The sequence below is a fragment of the Meriones unguiculatus genome, chromosome 9 (genome assembly GCF_030254825.1).
Source record: "Meriones unguiculatus strain TT.TT164.6M chromosome 9, Bangor_MerUng_6.1, whole genome shotgun sequence".
In the NCBI taxonomy this organism is placed as follows: domain Eukaryota; kingdom Metazoa; phylum Chordata; class Mammalia; order Rodentia; family Muridae; genus Meriones; species Meriones unguiculatus.
The window spans coordinates 54,780,021-54,797,281 of NC_083357.1; the positions used below are offsets into that span (position 1 = coordinate 54,780,021).

At 42.5% G+C, this 17,261-nt stretch overlaps 1 pseudogene and 1 gene segment (V, D, J or C); both read right to left on the reverse strand.

Annotated features, from left to right (window-relative positions):
* Positions 1-2,331: 2,331 nt before the first annotated feature.
* LOC132656278 (T cell receptor alpha variable 13-1-like) lies at positions 2,332-2,961 on the reverse strand (annotated as a pseudogene).
* A 13,518-nt stretch (positions 2,962-16,479) lies between these two features.
* On the reverse strand, positions 16,480-17,048 carry LOC132656279 (T cell receptor alpha variable 22-like). The segment is given in 2 exon segments: positions 16,480-16,826; positions 16,997-17,048. Coding segments are annotated over 2 exon segments (399 nt in total).
* Positions 17,049-17,261: the final 213 nt, after the last annotated feature.

Consider the following 17,261-nt stretch of genomic DNA (forward strand, 5'->3'; position numbering starts at 1 on the left):
AAATCTCTGTATCCATTCCTCAATTGAGGGACAAAATGGCTGGTGGATCATGGGCATCAATTAGAAGACCCAGAAAAGGGCACACGGGTCTTTTCTGAAACTGACATTCCATCAAAGATCATATATGGATATAACCTAGAACCTCTACTCGGATGAAGCCCGTGGTAGCTCAGTAACCAATTGGTTTCCCACAGTAAGGGGAACAGGGACTATTTCTGACAGGAACTCAATGGCAGGCTCTTTGACCTCCCCACCCCCCAAGGAAGGAGCAGTACTGATAGGCCACAGAAGAGGACTTTGCAGCCAGTCCTGAGGATACCTGATAAAACAGGGTCAGATGAAAGAGGAGGAGTTCCTCCCCAATCAGTAGACTTGGATAGGGAGAGGGAGGAGATGAGGAAGGAAGGGAGTGTTTGAGAGAGAATGAGGGAGCGGGATACAGTGGGGATACAGAGTTAATAAAATGTAACAAATAATAAAAAATAAAAATAAAAAAGAAGACCCAAAAATAAACCCACAGACTTATGGACACCTGATTTTTGACAAAGATGCTAAAATCATACAATGGAAAAAGATAACATCTTTAACAAATGGTGCTCATCTAACTGGATATCTACATGTAGAAAAATGCAAATAGATCCATTCTTATTACCTTGCACAAAACTAAAGTCCAAGTGGATCAAAGACTTCAATATAAAAATGGACACACTAAGCTTGTTAGAAGGAAAAGTGGGGAAGAGCCTTGAACTCATTGTCACAGGAGACAACTTCCTGAACAAAACACCAACAGCACAGGCTATAAGCTCAACAATCATTAATTGGGACCTCATGAAACTGAAAACTTCTGTAAAAAAAGGATACTGTTGTCAGAACAAAACAACAATCTATATCTGACACCGACCCTATATCTGACAGAGGGATAATATCCAGAATAAATGAAGAACACAAGAAGTTGAACAGTAACATATCAAGCAAGCCAATTAAAAAATGGGGTACAGCACTAAACAGAGAATTCTCAATAAAGGAATATCGCATGGCAGAAAAACCCTTAAAGAAATGCTCAACATCCTTAGCTATCAGGGAAATGCAAATCAAAATGACCCTATTTATGGTTGTGAGCCTAGCCTTTAATAGCTGAGCCATCTCTCCAGTCCTAAGACTGTGTAGCCCAGGATGTCCTCGAACTCGTGATCCTTCTGCCTCTGCTTCCTTCAGCAAATCTTACTAGTGTGCTCCACTACAACCAAGTAATAAAATAAAACCACAATCAAGAAATAAAATTTAAAAGTGGGGTACAGAGCTAAACAGATAATTCTCTGTAGAGGAATATAGAATGGTAGAGAAACACTTAAAGAAATGCTTAGGAGTGGTATAGCTGGATTTTGAGTGGTATAGCTGGATCAGACAACTATTCCTAATTGTCTGAGAAAGCGCCAGAATGATTTCCAAAGTGGTTGTACAAGCCATACCACATCTAAGCATATATACAAAAGATGCTCAAGTATACAAGGACAGTTGTTCCACCATGTTCAAAGCAGCTTTATTTGTTATAGCCAGAACCTGGAAACAACCCAGATGTCCCTCAATTGGTGCATGGATACAGAAATTGTTTCACATTTGCGCAATGGTACACCACTCAGCAATTAAAAACAAAGAAATCATGAAATTTTCAAGCAAATGTTCGGATCTAGAAAAGATCATCCTGAATGAGGTATCCCAGAAACAGAAAGATACACATGGTTTATACTCACTTATAAGTGGATATTAGACGTATAGTAAAGGATAATCAAACTAAAATAAATACACCTAAAGAAGCTAAGCAAGAACGAAGACACTGGGTAAGATTCTCAATCCTCATTCAGAAAGGCAAGCAGGATAGACATTGGAAGAAGGAGAAAACAGGGAACAGGACAGAAGCCTACCACAGAGGGCTTCTGAAAGACTCTACCCAGCAGTGCATCTAAGCAGATGCTGAGACTCATAGCCAAACTTTGAGCAGAGCACAGGGAATATTATGAAATAAGGGGAAGACAGAAAGACCTAGGAGCTCCACAAGAAGAGCAACAGAACAAAATATCTGGGCCCAGGGGTCTTTTCTGAGACTGATACTCCAACCAAGAACCATGCATGAAGATAACCTAGAACTACTGCACAGATGTAGCCCATGGCAGCTCAGTCTCCAAGTGGTTTCCTAGTAAAGGGAAAAGGACTGTCTCTGACATGAACTCAGTGGCTGGCTCTTTGATAAAATATTTTTTAAAGGATGGACAAAACTGTCCTAAGTTGTCTGAGGGAGTTGAAGCTATCTTTCTTATTTTGTGTTTTTATTGTCTAGATTATACTTGGCACTTGCAAACTAGTAACTGGCAAATGAGGCCCTGGAAGGCCCATGACACAGGATGTGGACAGGGCCCCATGGTTTGAAGACAGGCTGCAGGTGCCAGTGGAGCAGTGTGCACTCGCGGCACAGAAGTACGTGGCTGAGTCTCCAGGCTGAGTGTCTGTGATGTGCAGGGAGAAGTGTTTGGCTTTCTTATCCAGTAAAACTGTGAGTCTTTGGTTCTGCTTTCTGTCCACATTTGAACGAATGTCCATGATGAACTGAAGAGCCTTCCCAGGTTCTTGTTTGTACCAAGGGAAGTAGTTTGAGGCACTGTCTGTGTAAGTGCAGTTGATGACAGCGCTGGCTCCCTCCTGAACTCTCAGGATGGAAGGGTGCTGCTCCACCTACTCTCCTTGGCTCATCCCTGTGCAGAAAGATGGAGAGAAAGGAGGAAGGTCATCAGGTCATCACTTTCCAGAAATCTCTTTTCTACAGTAACTGGAGAAAACCTGAATAAAATATCGATTCCCCTAGATGACTCAGTAATGCTTACTGATTACTTTGTGGCCCTAAAATATTAACTTACCATCCATCTGCAGCCACAGAAACATGAATAAAGTAGGAACATATGACTTCATCATTCTTCCCAGTGAAATTGAAATCCAGTGTCAATCGTGATGGTCGGCAGGTCAGCTACAGCTACCAGAGTGTTGTTCTATCTCAGTAACAATTCTAGCTCTGGAGTCTTCCCCTCAGCCACTGAGGAAAGGGCTTAGCTTCTGCACAGTCAGTACACAAGGAAGTGAATTCTCTGCATCCTCCCCAGCAGTTGAGAATTACTACCACCTTGTGGTGAATCTCTAACCAGCAAAGAGTCTGGTTAAGTGTTCTCTGACCCTATGTGACTCAGACACATAAAACACAATGTGTCATATCACATGGCTTCTAGTACTGAGAGACCAAGGATGGTATTTGTACATACTAGTGAAGCTGTTTCTTTTCTTTACATGTAGTATAGGACATGTATGATGCTTCATATACAAATGTATATCCATAATATGTTCATATATAAATGCATATATATGGCGTATATATGGGTGTGTTTGTGAGTGTGTGTGTCTGTGTGTGTGTAACATTTGTTCTGTGTAGAACTGTTTTTACCTTTCCACTCTCAAACTGCAGAATTCTTGGATCACTCATCAAGTATTCTCCCATTTCTTGGAGAAATATGCTTAGGTTTGTAGTTGTCCTTGTGAATTATAGCACTCAAGAAAATGTTTTTCAAGTCTCTCATGGGCTTTCAGTAGCAAGAAGACAAGGTTTATTCTATTTCAGTGAGTCCTTGCTGATAATATAACTATGGCGTTTTTATGCTTTCATCTTGCCCTCCATAGAAACCAGCCTGGAATCACAAATGCACATAGCTACTCTTAGAAAAGGTCTCAGAAGTCATTTGGTCATCAGAGCGGCAACATCCATGTTTCTTATTCTCACAGCATCCAGTGTTGTAGACTGAATAACTGGTAGAAAAGTAGTGTGGATCCCCTGCAGAATCTGCCAAATACTGCAACAAACCCAGCTTTCCTCCTTCCTTGGTTCCTTTGTAGCACCCCTCTGATTCTAGCCCATGCCCTTTCCTTTGTGTCAAATACAAATATCTAAAAACACCATCTAGCTGGAAATCTAGTGTATGTGGGCTTAAGAAGCAGGTAGGACAGAGTTACTGAGAAATGGGACCATCCCAAATTAGAAATAAAAACAACTGGACCTTGAATAAGGGCCAGCTAAGAAAGAAAAACAAGTCAGGCAATTAAGGGCTACTAAATCTTGAGCAGGGGCCAGGCCAGATGACCCCCCTCAAAAGACTGGACAAGCTTGTTTTAAGATAAGGGACCCGGGACTGGAAAGACTGTCCTTGGAGCTGTAAGCTGCCAGCCGCGAAACCGGGAGATGGGAGAGATGGGAGGACTGTCCTTGAGAAACTGTAAGCTGCCAGCTGCATAACTGCTATCTTTTCTGCTAACTAGTCAATGTAAAGGCCTGATTTTTTAGGTATGTATGCTCCGGGTTGCCTCCTGCTTTGAAGGGACGACCCCCATCGCGATCGGAATAAACTTCCTCTTGCTTTTGCATCAAACCACGGTCTGTGAGTCTCTTTGGGGGAGGGAGCGGTACGGAGACCCTGCACCAAGAGTGCAGGTTTTGCATTACTGTCCTCCATTTCAATTCCCTGGTACCATCCCCAGTCCTGTAACAGACCACCTGCATGGGCCTTTCCTTTCACTTTTCCTCCATTCTCTGGAATTCAGCTGAACTTCTCTGTATTTCCTCTCCTCCCTCACCCCTATTACTTTGCATCAAATACCAAAAGAGACACTCCCTCCTGGGAACCTGAAGGCCACCCCTGCCTGGGAAACAGGTACTCCATCCTCACTCAACATCATGCCCTACAGTGAAATGTCCCCAGTTTCAACCCTACCCATGAAGCAGACCACTTGAATGGGCCTGTCCTTCTCTGTTTCCATATCTCATGTATTCCACCAAACATTGCAGAAGACCGAGCTTGGCTTATTCTTGTGGATCCTCTTAGAACTCCCTCTAATTAACCTCCTTTCCTTTATGTCATCCTCCAATACAAAAAAAAAAAAAAAACAAAACACAACAACAACAACAAAACCATTGGTAAGCCGCAGAGGTAAGCTTCACCAACACAGTACAAGACATGGAATCTCAGGCTTTGAAGATAAGGTGGAAGAAATGGACAGATGTCTTAGTCAAAGAAAATGTTAAATCAAAACAAAGACAAAAACAAAACAATAATAAAACAAACAAACAAACCCTGGGAGAAAATATCCATGAAAGCAAGGACACCATAAAAAGATTGAATCTACAAATGATATAAATAAAGGAGAAGAAACCTGTCATTCCTGTTGGCAGAGGCTTGGATTGTAGCTGGAGTCCAGGAACTCAGCTCTGAGACAGAGACAATGGGTTCCATTTCCCTCAGGGGCAGCTATAGCACCTTAGGATGAGGCATAAGGATGCTAAGCCAGCATGTGTAAAAGATTTTCCGCAAAAATGTTACAGTTTAGGTCTCTTAGCATGAAATTGCCAGTGGCAATGGAAGCAGGCCATTCCAAACTTATGGTGGTAGAAAGTGTTACAGCTCTTGGTCAAGTTGCTGTGCTTAGTACAGCAGAGGTGCAGGACAATGCTCTTGCCTGGTGGGCTTGCAGCCAAGTCACAGGCCTGGTGAGGCACAGGCCCAGCAAGGTCTAGGCCCCGCATGCTACAGGACAAACCCTATGAGACTCAGCCCATAGGAGGACAAATGACAAATCTTAGATGGTTTTGCTGTGGAAAAGCTCCTGTGTAGTCAAAGGCAATATAAACCCTGAGCAGAGGGAGGGATTTTGAAGGTGAATGTGTTTGATTCAATGGGGCCAGTGGTTCAGGAGGTCAGGGGTACTTAAGGTCCTATGACAAGAAGGAAAATACCGTACTTAATTATTCTATCGGGGAGGGCATCTCCAAGTACAATTGCAGGTCACTGCTGGAATAACATCCTTAGCAGGGTGGGGTGTTTTGGGGAATTCCTAGATGCTTCCTAGAACACTTTCCTTATTAGGGAAAAGTCTGTCCTGTAATCTGTCCTGAGGGCTATGTGACAATTTTTAGCTCCTTACAATACCTGGGGTCACCTAGATCAGGGGAGACTTTTAGAAACCCTCTAGAAAAGGGAGTTTACCATCATAGAGTGAGCACAGTTAAATGGCTATCCAGTTGCAACCTACTCTAAAAGCACAAAATGGCAACCAACAGAATAGGAAAGGATTTTTACCAACCCAAATCTGATAGAGGGCTAACATTTAACATAGATGAAGAATCCAAGAAACTAGACATGAACAATACAAATCAACTAATTCCTAAAAATGTGGTTTAGATATAAATGGAATTCTCAACCGAGAAATCTCAAACAGCCCAGAAGCACTTTAAGAACCTGCAACAGAGGGCCTCTGAAAGGCTCTGCCCTGCCGAATATCAAAGCAGATACTGAAACTTATGGCCAACTGTTGAGCAGAATGCATGGAATCTTATGAAAGAAGTAGGAAATAGTAAGATCTGGAGAGGACAGGAACTCCACAAGGAGAGCAACAGAACCAGAAAACTTGAACACAGGGGTCTTTCCAGAGACTCATATTCCAACCAAGTACCATGCATGGAGATAAACTAGAACCTCTGCACAGATGTAGCCCATGGCAGCTCAATGTCCAAGTGGGTTCTGTAGTAATGGGAAGAGGGACTGCCTCTGACATAAACTGATTGGCCTGCTCTTTGATCATCTCCCCCTGAGGTGACAACAGCCTTACCAGACCACAGAAGTTGACAATGCAGCCACTCCTGATGAGATATGATAGACTAAGATCAGAAGGAAGCAGAGGGGGACCTCCACTATCAGTGCACTTGGGGAAGGGCATGCGTGAAGAAGGGGAAAGGAAGGTGGGATTAGGAGGAGAGGAAAGAGGGGGTTATGGGGGGATAGAAAGTGAATGAAGTGTAATTAATAAAAGTTAAAAAAAGAAATGTCCAACATCCTTAGCCATCAGAGAAATGTAAATCAAAATGACTCTGAGATTCCATCTTACACCTGTCAGGATGCCTAAGATCAAAAACACAAGTGACAGTTCATACTCACGAGGGATGTGGAGCATGGAGAACACTCCTCCATTGCTAATAGTAGTGCAAACATGTTCAACCACTTTGGAAATCAATATGGTAGTTTTTCAGAAAAATTCAAATCATTCTATCTCAAAACACAGCCATACCACACCTGGACATATACTCAAAGATTCTGCATTCTACCACCAGGGCACTTGTTCTACTATGTTCACAGCAGCTTTATTCATAATAGACAGAAACTGGAAACAACCTAGAAGTCCTCAACTGAAGAATAGATAAAAAAATATGGTACAATTATACAATGGGATAATTTTTATTTTAGTTTATTATTTATACTTTATTCACTTTGTATCCCCCATAAGTCCCTCCCTCCTCCCGTACTGGTCCCACCCTCCCTCCCCCTTCTTCACACATGCCCTTCCCCAAGTCCACTGATAGGGGAGGTCCTCCTCTCCTTCCTTCTGATCTTAGTCTATCAGATCACATCAGGAGTGGCTGCATTGTCATCTTCTGTGGCCTGGTAAGGCTGCTCCCTTATCAGGGGAGGTGCTGTTATGGCCAACTGTTGGGCAGAGTGCATGGAATCTTATGTAAGAAGTGGGAAATAGTAAGATCTGGAGAGGACAGCAACTCCACAAAGAGAGTAACAGAACCAGAAAATTTGAACACAGGGGTCTTCCCAGAGACTCATACTCCAACCAAGTAACAGGCACGGAGATAACCTAGAACCCCTGCACAGATATAGCCCATGGCAGTTTAGTGTCCAAGTGGGTTACATAGTAATGGGAAGACATGGGATAATTTTAAGCTGTTAAAAATTACATTATGAAATTCACAGGCAAATGGCTGGAACTAGAAAAGAATCATCCTGAGTGAGGTAACCCAGACTCAGAAAGGTAAACTGGGTATGTACTCACTTAAAAGTAAATATTAGCTGTAAAATACATGATAATCATGCTAAATACACTCCACAGACCCAGAAGCTAAGTAACAAGGAGGAATTTAGGCGGGTGGCATAGATCTCACTGGGAAGGACAAATAAGATAGATTCTGTGGACTAGGAGTGGGTAGAGATGGAAATAGGAGTGAAGGAAGGGAGAGAGGGAGAGAGTGCTGGGAGAGATGACTGGATTTGGGAGCATTTAAGAGCAAAATAGAAACCTAGTGCCATGAAAACTCCCAGAAATCTACAAGAATGACCCTAGGAAAAAAAATCCTAGTATTGGGGGATAACGAGCCCATGTTGACCATCTTCTAAAACCAGACAAGGCTCCCAGTGGAGGAACTAGGACACCAACCCAGCAACTTTCTGGAGTTGATTACTATCTTTCTAGGGTAACTGGAAGGCTTACATGCTCAACAGAGGTTGTGATAAAGTTGATGAGACCTAATGTAGAACATAAAATTGTTTTTTATTTTTATTAATTACAATTTATTCACTTTGTATCCCCCTGCATCTTCCTCCTTCTTCCTCTCCCAAATCCACCCTCCCTCCTCCTTCTCCACCCATGCCCCTTCCCAAGTCCACTGATAGGGGAGGTCTTTCTCCCCTTCCTTCTGAACCTAGACTATCAGGTTTCATCAGGAGTGGCTGCATTGTCTTCCTCTGTGTCCTGGTAAGGCTGATCCCCACTCAGGGGGAAGTGATAAAAGAGCAGGACAACCAGTTCATGTCAGAGACAGTCCCTGTTCCCATTACTATGGAACCCACTTGGACACAGAACTACTTGGGCTACATTTGTGTAGGGGTTCTAGGTTATCTCCATGAATTGTCCTTGGATGGAGTATCAGTCTCAGATACTCATTTTTTATGTGATGAAATTTGCCAAATTAAAAACTCATTAGAAAAATACAAAATAAAAAAGAATGAAGTTAATGAAAAATTGGCTCTTCAAAATGAGGAGGTAGAAATTTAAACAGCAAATTCAGAAGAGAACTGCTTTGTCAGGACGTTGCTGATAGCCAGAAGCAAACAGATTTACAAAGTAATCACTTTGATCAGGAACAGAAGACAATGACAACTAATCACAGTTTTCTAAAATGAACTGTGAACTTGTTCAATATCCTGATAAAATTCAGACATCAACATAAACCAATGAGAAAATTGAGCTTCAGAACCAAGAAGTGAGAGAAAATCTCTAGGAGAGTCTTACAGGAAATGGAGCAGAGACTGTTGACTGTAACAGGATGAAGTTTATTGTGCATCACACAGAGACTACCAGACTTAGAAGGAGGAGGGGCATTATCAAAGTGCAAAAGCTCACAGACCTTCTGAGAGCCCGGATGAAGATGATCCACCCAGTCATGGTGCTGTCAGTGCAAATACAGAAGAATGGAAGGTGCTTTTATCAGTTGATACTTTTTTCCATTTTGTATTTTGATTTCACTTGAATTTTGATTTTAAGGATTTACAGCAGACAATATCATTTATATTGCTTTAAAAATGTTTACTATATGTCTTATCTAGAATACATCCAAAACTGCTGTCTGTAGTCCTCAAACTCATTTGTTTATTAAACAAGTGCTTTCAAGTCCAGATTTATCAGGAATGGGCTTAGAAAACAGTGATCTATCTTTTTCATTTCTTTTTTTATTAATAACAGTTTATTCACTTTGTATCCCACCTGTAGCCCCCTCCCCCACCCCTTCAAATTCCACCCTCCCTCCATTTTTTTCTCCTATGCTCCTCCCCTAGCCCAATGATATAGAAAGTCTTCCTCCCCTTCCACCTGACCATGGTCTATCAAGTCTCATCAGGACTGGCTTCTTTTTCTTCCTTTGTTTCCTGGCAAGGCTGATCCCCCTTAGGTGGAGGTGTTTCTAGAGCTAGCCCATGGGTTCATGTCAGAGATGCTCCCTGGTCCTATTATTGGGGAACCCTCTTGGATACTGAGCTGCCTTGGGCTGCTTCTGTGCAGGGGTTTTAAGTTATCTCCATGCATGGTCCTTGTTTGGAGTATCTGTCTCAGAAAAGACCCCTGTGCCCAGATTTTTTGGTTCTGTTGTTCCCTTTGTGGAGCTCCTGTTCCCTCCAGGTCTTTCTGTCTCCACCTTCTTTCATAAGATTCCATGCATTCTGCCCCAAATTTGGCAATGCATCTCAGCATATGTTTTGATACCATTCTGAGTGAAGTCTTTCAGAGGCCACCTGTGATAGGCTACTGTCCTGTTCCCTGTTTTGTCCCTCTTCTGATGTCCATCTTATTTGCCTTTCTGAATAAAGATTGAGCATCTCACCAAGGTCCTCCTTGCTTAGCTTCCTTAGGTGTATGGATTTTAGCATAATCATTCTATATTATATGTCTAATATCCATTTATAAGTGTGTATATACCATGTGTGTCTTTCTGCTTCTGGGATACCTCACTCAGGATGATCTTTTCTAGATCTCACCATTTGCCTACAAATTTCATGATTTCTTTGCTTTTAATTGCTGAATAGTATTCCATTGTGTAAATGTATCACAATTTCTGTATCCATTTTTCAATTGAGAAGCATCTGGGTCATTTCAAGATTCTAGCCATTACAAATAAAGCTGCTACTAACATGGTTGAGCAAATGTCCTTGTATACTTGAGCATCTTTTAGATATATGCCTAGCAATGGTACAGCTGGGTCTTAAGATAGCACTATTCCTATTTTTCTGAGAAAGCCCAGACTTGAACTCATTGGCACAGGAGACAACTTCCTGAACAGAACACCAAGAGCACAGGTTCTAAGATCAACAATTAATAAATGGGACCTCATGAAACTGAAAACCTTCTGTAAAGCAAAGGACACTGTTTTCAGAACAAAACGACAGCCTACAGATTGAGAAATGATCTTCACCAACCATATTTCTGATAGAGGGCTAATATCCAGAATATATAAATAAGTCAAGAAGTTAAACAGCAACTAATCAAATAACCCAATTTAAAAATGGGGTACAGAGTTAAACAGAGAATTCTCAATAGAGGAACATTGAATGACAAAGAAACAATTAAAGATGTGCTCATCATCCTTAGTCATCAGGGAAATGCAAATCAAAACGACCCTGATATTTTACCTTACACCCATCAGAATGGCTAAGATCAAAAACTCTCCTGACAACATATGCTGGGGGGGATGTGGAGAAAGGGGAACCCTCCTCCACTGCTGGGAATATAAACCTGTATAACCACTCTGGAAATCAAGCTGATGCTTTCTCAGAAAATTAGGAATAGAGCTTCCTCAAGATCCAGCTATACCACTCCTAGGCATATATCCATAGATGCTCTAGTACACAATAAGGATATTTCCTCAATCATGTTTGTAGCAGCTTTATTTGTAATAGCTAGAAGTTGGAAAAAACCCAAATGCCCCCCAACTGAGGAATGGATACAGAAATTGTGGTACATTTCCACAATGGAATATTACTCAGCAATAAAAAAAAAGGAAATTATGAAATTTGCAGGTAAGTGGTGGGACCTAGAAAAGATCATCTGAGTGAGGTACCCCAGAAACAGAAAGACACACGGGATATATACTCATTCATAAGTGGATATTAGACAGATAACATAGGCTAAACCTACTAAAATCTATACACCTAAAGAAACTAATCAAGAAGGAGGACTCTTGCTAAATGTTCAATCCCCATTTAGAAAGGCAAAGAGGATGGACATCAGAAGGAGGAGAAAACAGGGAACAGGACAGTAGCCTTCCACAGAGGGCCTCTGAAAGGCTCTACCCTGCAGGGAATCAGAGCAGATGCTGAGACTTATGGCCAACCTTTGGGCAGAGTGCAGGGAAACTTAGAAAAGCAGTGGAAAATAGTAATACCTAGAGAGGACAGGAGCTCCACAAGGAGAGCAACAGAACCAAAAATATGGGCACAGGGATTTTTTTCTGAGACTGATACTCTAACCAAGGACCATTCATGGAGATAACCTAGAACCCCTGCACAGATGTAGCCCATGGAAGTTCAGTGTCCAAGTAGGTTGCATAGTAATGGCAACAGGGGCTGTCTCTGACATGAACTTTGCTGAAGGTGTTAATTAGCTGTAGGAGTTCCCTGGTAGAATTGTTGGGGTCACTCACATATACTATCCTATCATCTGCAAATAGTGATACTTTGACTTCTTCCTTTCCAATTTGTATCCCCTTGATCTCCTTCAACTGTCTTATTGCTCTAGCAAGGACTGCCAGAACTATGTTGAAGAGATATGGAGAGAGTGGGCAGCCTTGTCTTGTCCCTGATTTTAGTGGGATTGCTTTAAGTTTCTCTCCGTTTAGTCTGATGTTGGCTATAGGCTTGCTGTATATCGCCTTTACTATGTTTAGATATGTGCCTTGTATCCCTGATCTCTCCAAGACTTTAAACATGAATGGATGTTGGATTTTGTCAAATGCTTTTTCAGCATCTAGGGAGATTATCATGTGTTTTTTTTTTTTCTTTCAGTTTGTTAATATGGTGGATCACATTGATGGATTTCCGTATATTGAACCACCCCTGCATACCTGGGATGAAGCCTACTTGGTCATAGTGGATAATATCTTTGATGTGTTCTTGGATTCGGTTTGCAAATATTTTATTAAGTATTTTTGCATCAATGTTCATAAGGGAGATTGGCCTGAAATTCTCTTTCTTTGTTGAGTCTTTGTGAGTTTTAGGTACCAAGATGACTGTGGCTTCATAGAATGAGTTTGGTAATGTTCCTTCTGTTTCTATTTTATGGAATAGTTTGAAGAGAATTGGTTTTAGCTCTCCTTTGAAGGTCTGGTAGAATTCTGCACTGAAGTCATTCTGATCCTGGGCTTTTTTTGAATGGGAGACTTTTGATGACCGCTTCTATTTCTTTGGGGGATATAGGAATATTTAGTTGATTTACCTGGTCCTGATTCAGCTTTGGTAAGTCAAATCGATCAAGAAAATTGTCCATTTCATTTAGATTTTTAAATTTTGTGGCATATAGACTTTTGAAGTAAGTCCTAATGATTGTTTGGATTTCCTCAGTGTCTGTAGTTATATACCCCTTTTCATTTCTGATTTTGTTGATTTGGATGGTGTCTCTCTGCCTTTTAGTTAGCTTGGCTAAGGGTTTGTCGATCTTGTTGATTTTCTCAAAGAACCAGCTCTTGGTTTCATTGATTCTTTGAATTGTTTTATTTGTTTCCAATTGATTGATTTCAGCCCTGAGTTTGATTATTTCCAGCCATCTACTCCTTCTTGGTGTGTCTGCTTCTTCTTTTCCTAGGGTTTTTAAGTGAGCCATTAACGTGCTTGAATGGCTACTCCTGTTTGCTTCTTGGGTCCGTTTGCTTGGAAAGTCGTCTTCCAACCCTTTACCCTTAGGTAATGTCTACCTTTGTGTCTTAGGTGTGTTTCTTGTATGCAACAGATTGCTGGGTTTAGTTTACGTATCCATTCTGTTAATCTGTGTCTTTTTATTGGAGAGTTGAGTCCATTGATGTTGAGAGAGATTAATGACCAGTGGCTGCTAGATCCCTTGATTTTGATGTTGGCTGTGTGCTTGGTTGCTTTTTGTTTTACTGAAGTGATGTTATTTATTTCCTGTGTTTTCTTGAATGTAGCTAGTTTTCCTGAGTTGTATTTTCCCTTCCAGTGTCTTCTGTAATGCTGGATTTGTTTGTAGGTATTGTTGAAATTTGTTTTTGTCATTGAATATCTTGTTTTCTCCATCTATGAGGACTGAGAGTTTTGTGGGGTATAGTAGCCTGGGCTGACATCTGTGTTCTCTTAGGGTCTGCATGATATCCATCCAGCCCTTCTGGCTTTCATAGTCTCTGTTGAAAAGTCAGGTGTGATTCTAATGGGTTTGCCATTGTATGTTACTTGGCCTTTTTCCCTTGCAGCTTTTAGTATTTTTTCTTTGTTCTGTATACTTACTGTTTGGATTATTATGTGGCAGGAGGATTTTCTTTTCTGGTCAAATTTGTTGGGTGTTCTGTAGGCCTCATGTATTCTAATTGGCCTCTCCTTTAGCTTGGGGAAATTTTCTTCAATGATTTTGTTGAAAATATTTTCTGGGTCTTGGAGAAGGGAGTCTTCTTTTTCCTCTATACCTATTATTCTTAGGTTTTGTCTTTTCATATTGTTTTGGATTTCTTGGACAGTCTGTGTCAGGAATTTTTCGGATTTAACATTTTCTTTGACAGATACATCGATTTCTTCCATTGTATCTTCTACACCTGAGATTCTTTCTTCCATCTTTTGTAGTCTGTTGGTTATGCTTACCTCTGTAGTTCCTGTTTTCTTCCCTAGATTCTTCCTTTCCATTATTTCTTCCATTTGTGTTTTCTTTAATTTTTCTAATTTTATCTTCAGGTCTTAAGTTGTTTTGTTTACTTCCTTCACCTGTCTGATTGTACTTTCCTGTTTTTCTTTTAGTTCCTTCAACTCTGTTTCTTTTATTTCATTCAGTGCTTTAAGCATTTCCTTTCTAAAGGCCATAAACTGTTTGGCTGCAGCTTCCTCTATTTCTTTACGGATGGCAATATTCTGTTTGAGTTTATCTTCCTCTATGTCTTTACAAATCTTATTTGTTTCCTCTGTTATCATCTTCATGAGCATAGTTGTTAGTTCATCTTCTTGGATTTCAGTTATGGTGGGGTGTCCAGGCCTACTTGCCCCTGGGTAACTGGGTTCTGGAGATGCCATATTGCTCTGTCTTCTGTTGCTTGAGCTTTTACGCTGGCCTCTACCCATTGTGCTATCTTAGGTGTTTGGGGCTATTTTCTGGTGGTTCCTAGGGACCCTGTGGTGGAGAGAATCCCCTTTGAAGAAAGTTCGTTTTTCCTGAAGGATGTCTTCTCAGCTTTTTGGGTATAGTCCCTGGATGGCTGGTGTTTTTTCCGGAGTTGCCCACCTCAGCGATATAGACCTGAGTGGTAACTGTGGTCTTTGTTAGTCGAGAGGGTTCTCCTCTCACCCAGGGAAGTCCTGAGGGCAGCTGCCCTGTTTCTGGGTTTCTTGTTGTAAATTTAATGATCAGCTGCTGTGACCCAGTTGGACATCAGGCGCGCAGCAACAGTTTGTGCCTGTGTCTGGAGCACAGCTGAGTGATGGCGCCTGGGCCCCACTGGTCTGCTAGACTTTTTCTAGGGAAGGATTGGGTGATTTAAGTCAGTACAGTTTCTTTCCTTCCCTGTGGATTCTCTGGAGACACGGACTCCCAGTGCCTTTTTTTGCCCTGGTGCATACTGCTCAGTGTTCACCAGCTGGCTGGCTGCAGAAACTGCCTGTGCCTGGAGCATAGCTGAGTGATGGCAGCTCAGTCTCTGCCAGCTGTCTGGTGCGTAGAAACTGCCTTTGTCTGCCTTTGCGGCCTTTGGGAGCCTGGGTGCCTCCCTAAGCTGGGTAATTTTCCAGGGACCTTTTCAGGCTGGGGGTGTCAGCTGAGTGCTCTGAGATCAGACCAGCCGCTTCCCTCCCTGTGTGTTTGCACCAGACAGTGAAACTCATTCGCTGGTGCCCTGGTGCCCACAGTTCTATCTCAGGTGGCGAATCAGGGCGCAGGCAGGCAGGGCTCTGTGCCAGAGCCTGGGTCCTCAGCTCTGGCTCCCGGCTGGCTCCTGGGGTGTCCGTGGAACCCGAGTCTTTTCCAGGGGATGTCTGGGTGACCTAAGGCCAGTCCAAATCGTTTCTTGTACCCTGGGGTTATCTCTCGACTGAAAATTCTAGTCTCTGATAGTGTGGTGCGCACGGTTCAGTCTGGAACCGTGACCAGAGACACTGGCTTGTGGCTCTGGGATGGGGCTGGGGCTGGCGGCCGGCAGCCAAGCATCTGGCGGAACTGGGATCTCTTCCAAGGTTTAGGTTAGCCGAGTGAGTTAAAAGCTGATTGAATGCCCCACTCTGGGGTATCCTCTCACCTGGGAAACACAATGACTGTGTTTTATGGCCCAGAGTTCTGATTACTGGTCACTGTGCTGATCTTGCTGTTGCTGCTCAAAATGAGAGTCCTCCCGGCGCCGCCATCTTGCCCCTCCCTCATGTGAAATATTTTTTACAATTCATAATGAAATGCATTATGCTTTTTAAAATACCAAGACATTGTAAATATAATGTTTTAATTTGACAATGAAGATAATTTCTATTATTTTTCTACACCTTATTTTAGTAGATTTCTGAAATTAATTCTTTCAACTTCATATTCAGCAGATTACCTGGAAGTTTGTCAGGTGCTCTCTAAACAAAGGATGAAAACAGTTGCTCTCTGTTTCTGATTGTGAGAAATGGTCTTAATGATTCTGGAGTGTGTAAGAGGGGTTTTTATTTTATGACATCAGCATAAGCATTTGTTAAAATGAAGTGTGTATTTTACTCATGTAGGTGGATGGTTCTGGCATCTAACATTCTAGAAGTCAGTGTCAGGTCAGTCTGAACTGTCATATCAGTGCGAACTTCTTGAGGTATTTTTATGTCTCCTCACACTTCCTTTGTAATTGGTGGAGATCTGATAAAGCCACAGCTGGGCAAAGCCTCCTGCAGTCTCCCTCTGTCAGGAGCTGGAGCTACACACCCAGCTGCAGTTTGGGGCCAGGCTGCAGGCTTGCTGGGAGCACTGTGCCTCAGCAGCACAGAGGTAGGTGCCTGAGTCCTCCAGCTGGGCGTCCCTGATGTGCAGGGTGCTGTAGCTCTCCTTAAAATCAAATGTTGACTTTAACCTCCCATTCTCCTTTGTTCCGGGAGTCAGGTAGAAAAGTCTGATGAGGCTGCCCTGAGGATTCTGTCTGAACCACTGCACACTCTCCATGGTGGTAGAAAAGTTGCATCTCAGAGCAGAACTGGTTCCCTCATCGAGACTCAGGACTGAAGGACTCTGCTCCACTCCAGCTCCTCTCACCCCTGCTTGGAAACAGATAAGCAAACCAGAATCAGAGAGAGGTTTCACCCACACCTGTCAGATATCCCAGGAGACTTCCATGAGGATGAATGCACAGGAGCTGTGTGTTGGCTTTCTCCCACTCCACCATTTCTGGAGAATCCCTAAAGCAGCTTAGCTGAGCCCAACTCACAGCAAATCTGCACCCACAGAATCCCCAGCACAGCTCCCAGGTTCCTCTCCATGGCCCCTGTCCAGTTGCTGGGATTCTTCTCTCCAGCTCTGAAGGGGGTCGAGTCTTGTACACAGACACACTGTGCTTACACACAACAGGTTCTTAGAATCACTGAGCTTCCTCCTTCATCTGAACAGGAAACCCCACCCACCTCAATGTCAGGATGCAGCACTGTACTTGCTTTAGGACTAAAGGACTATGATGCAGAGCCCAGAACACTGTG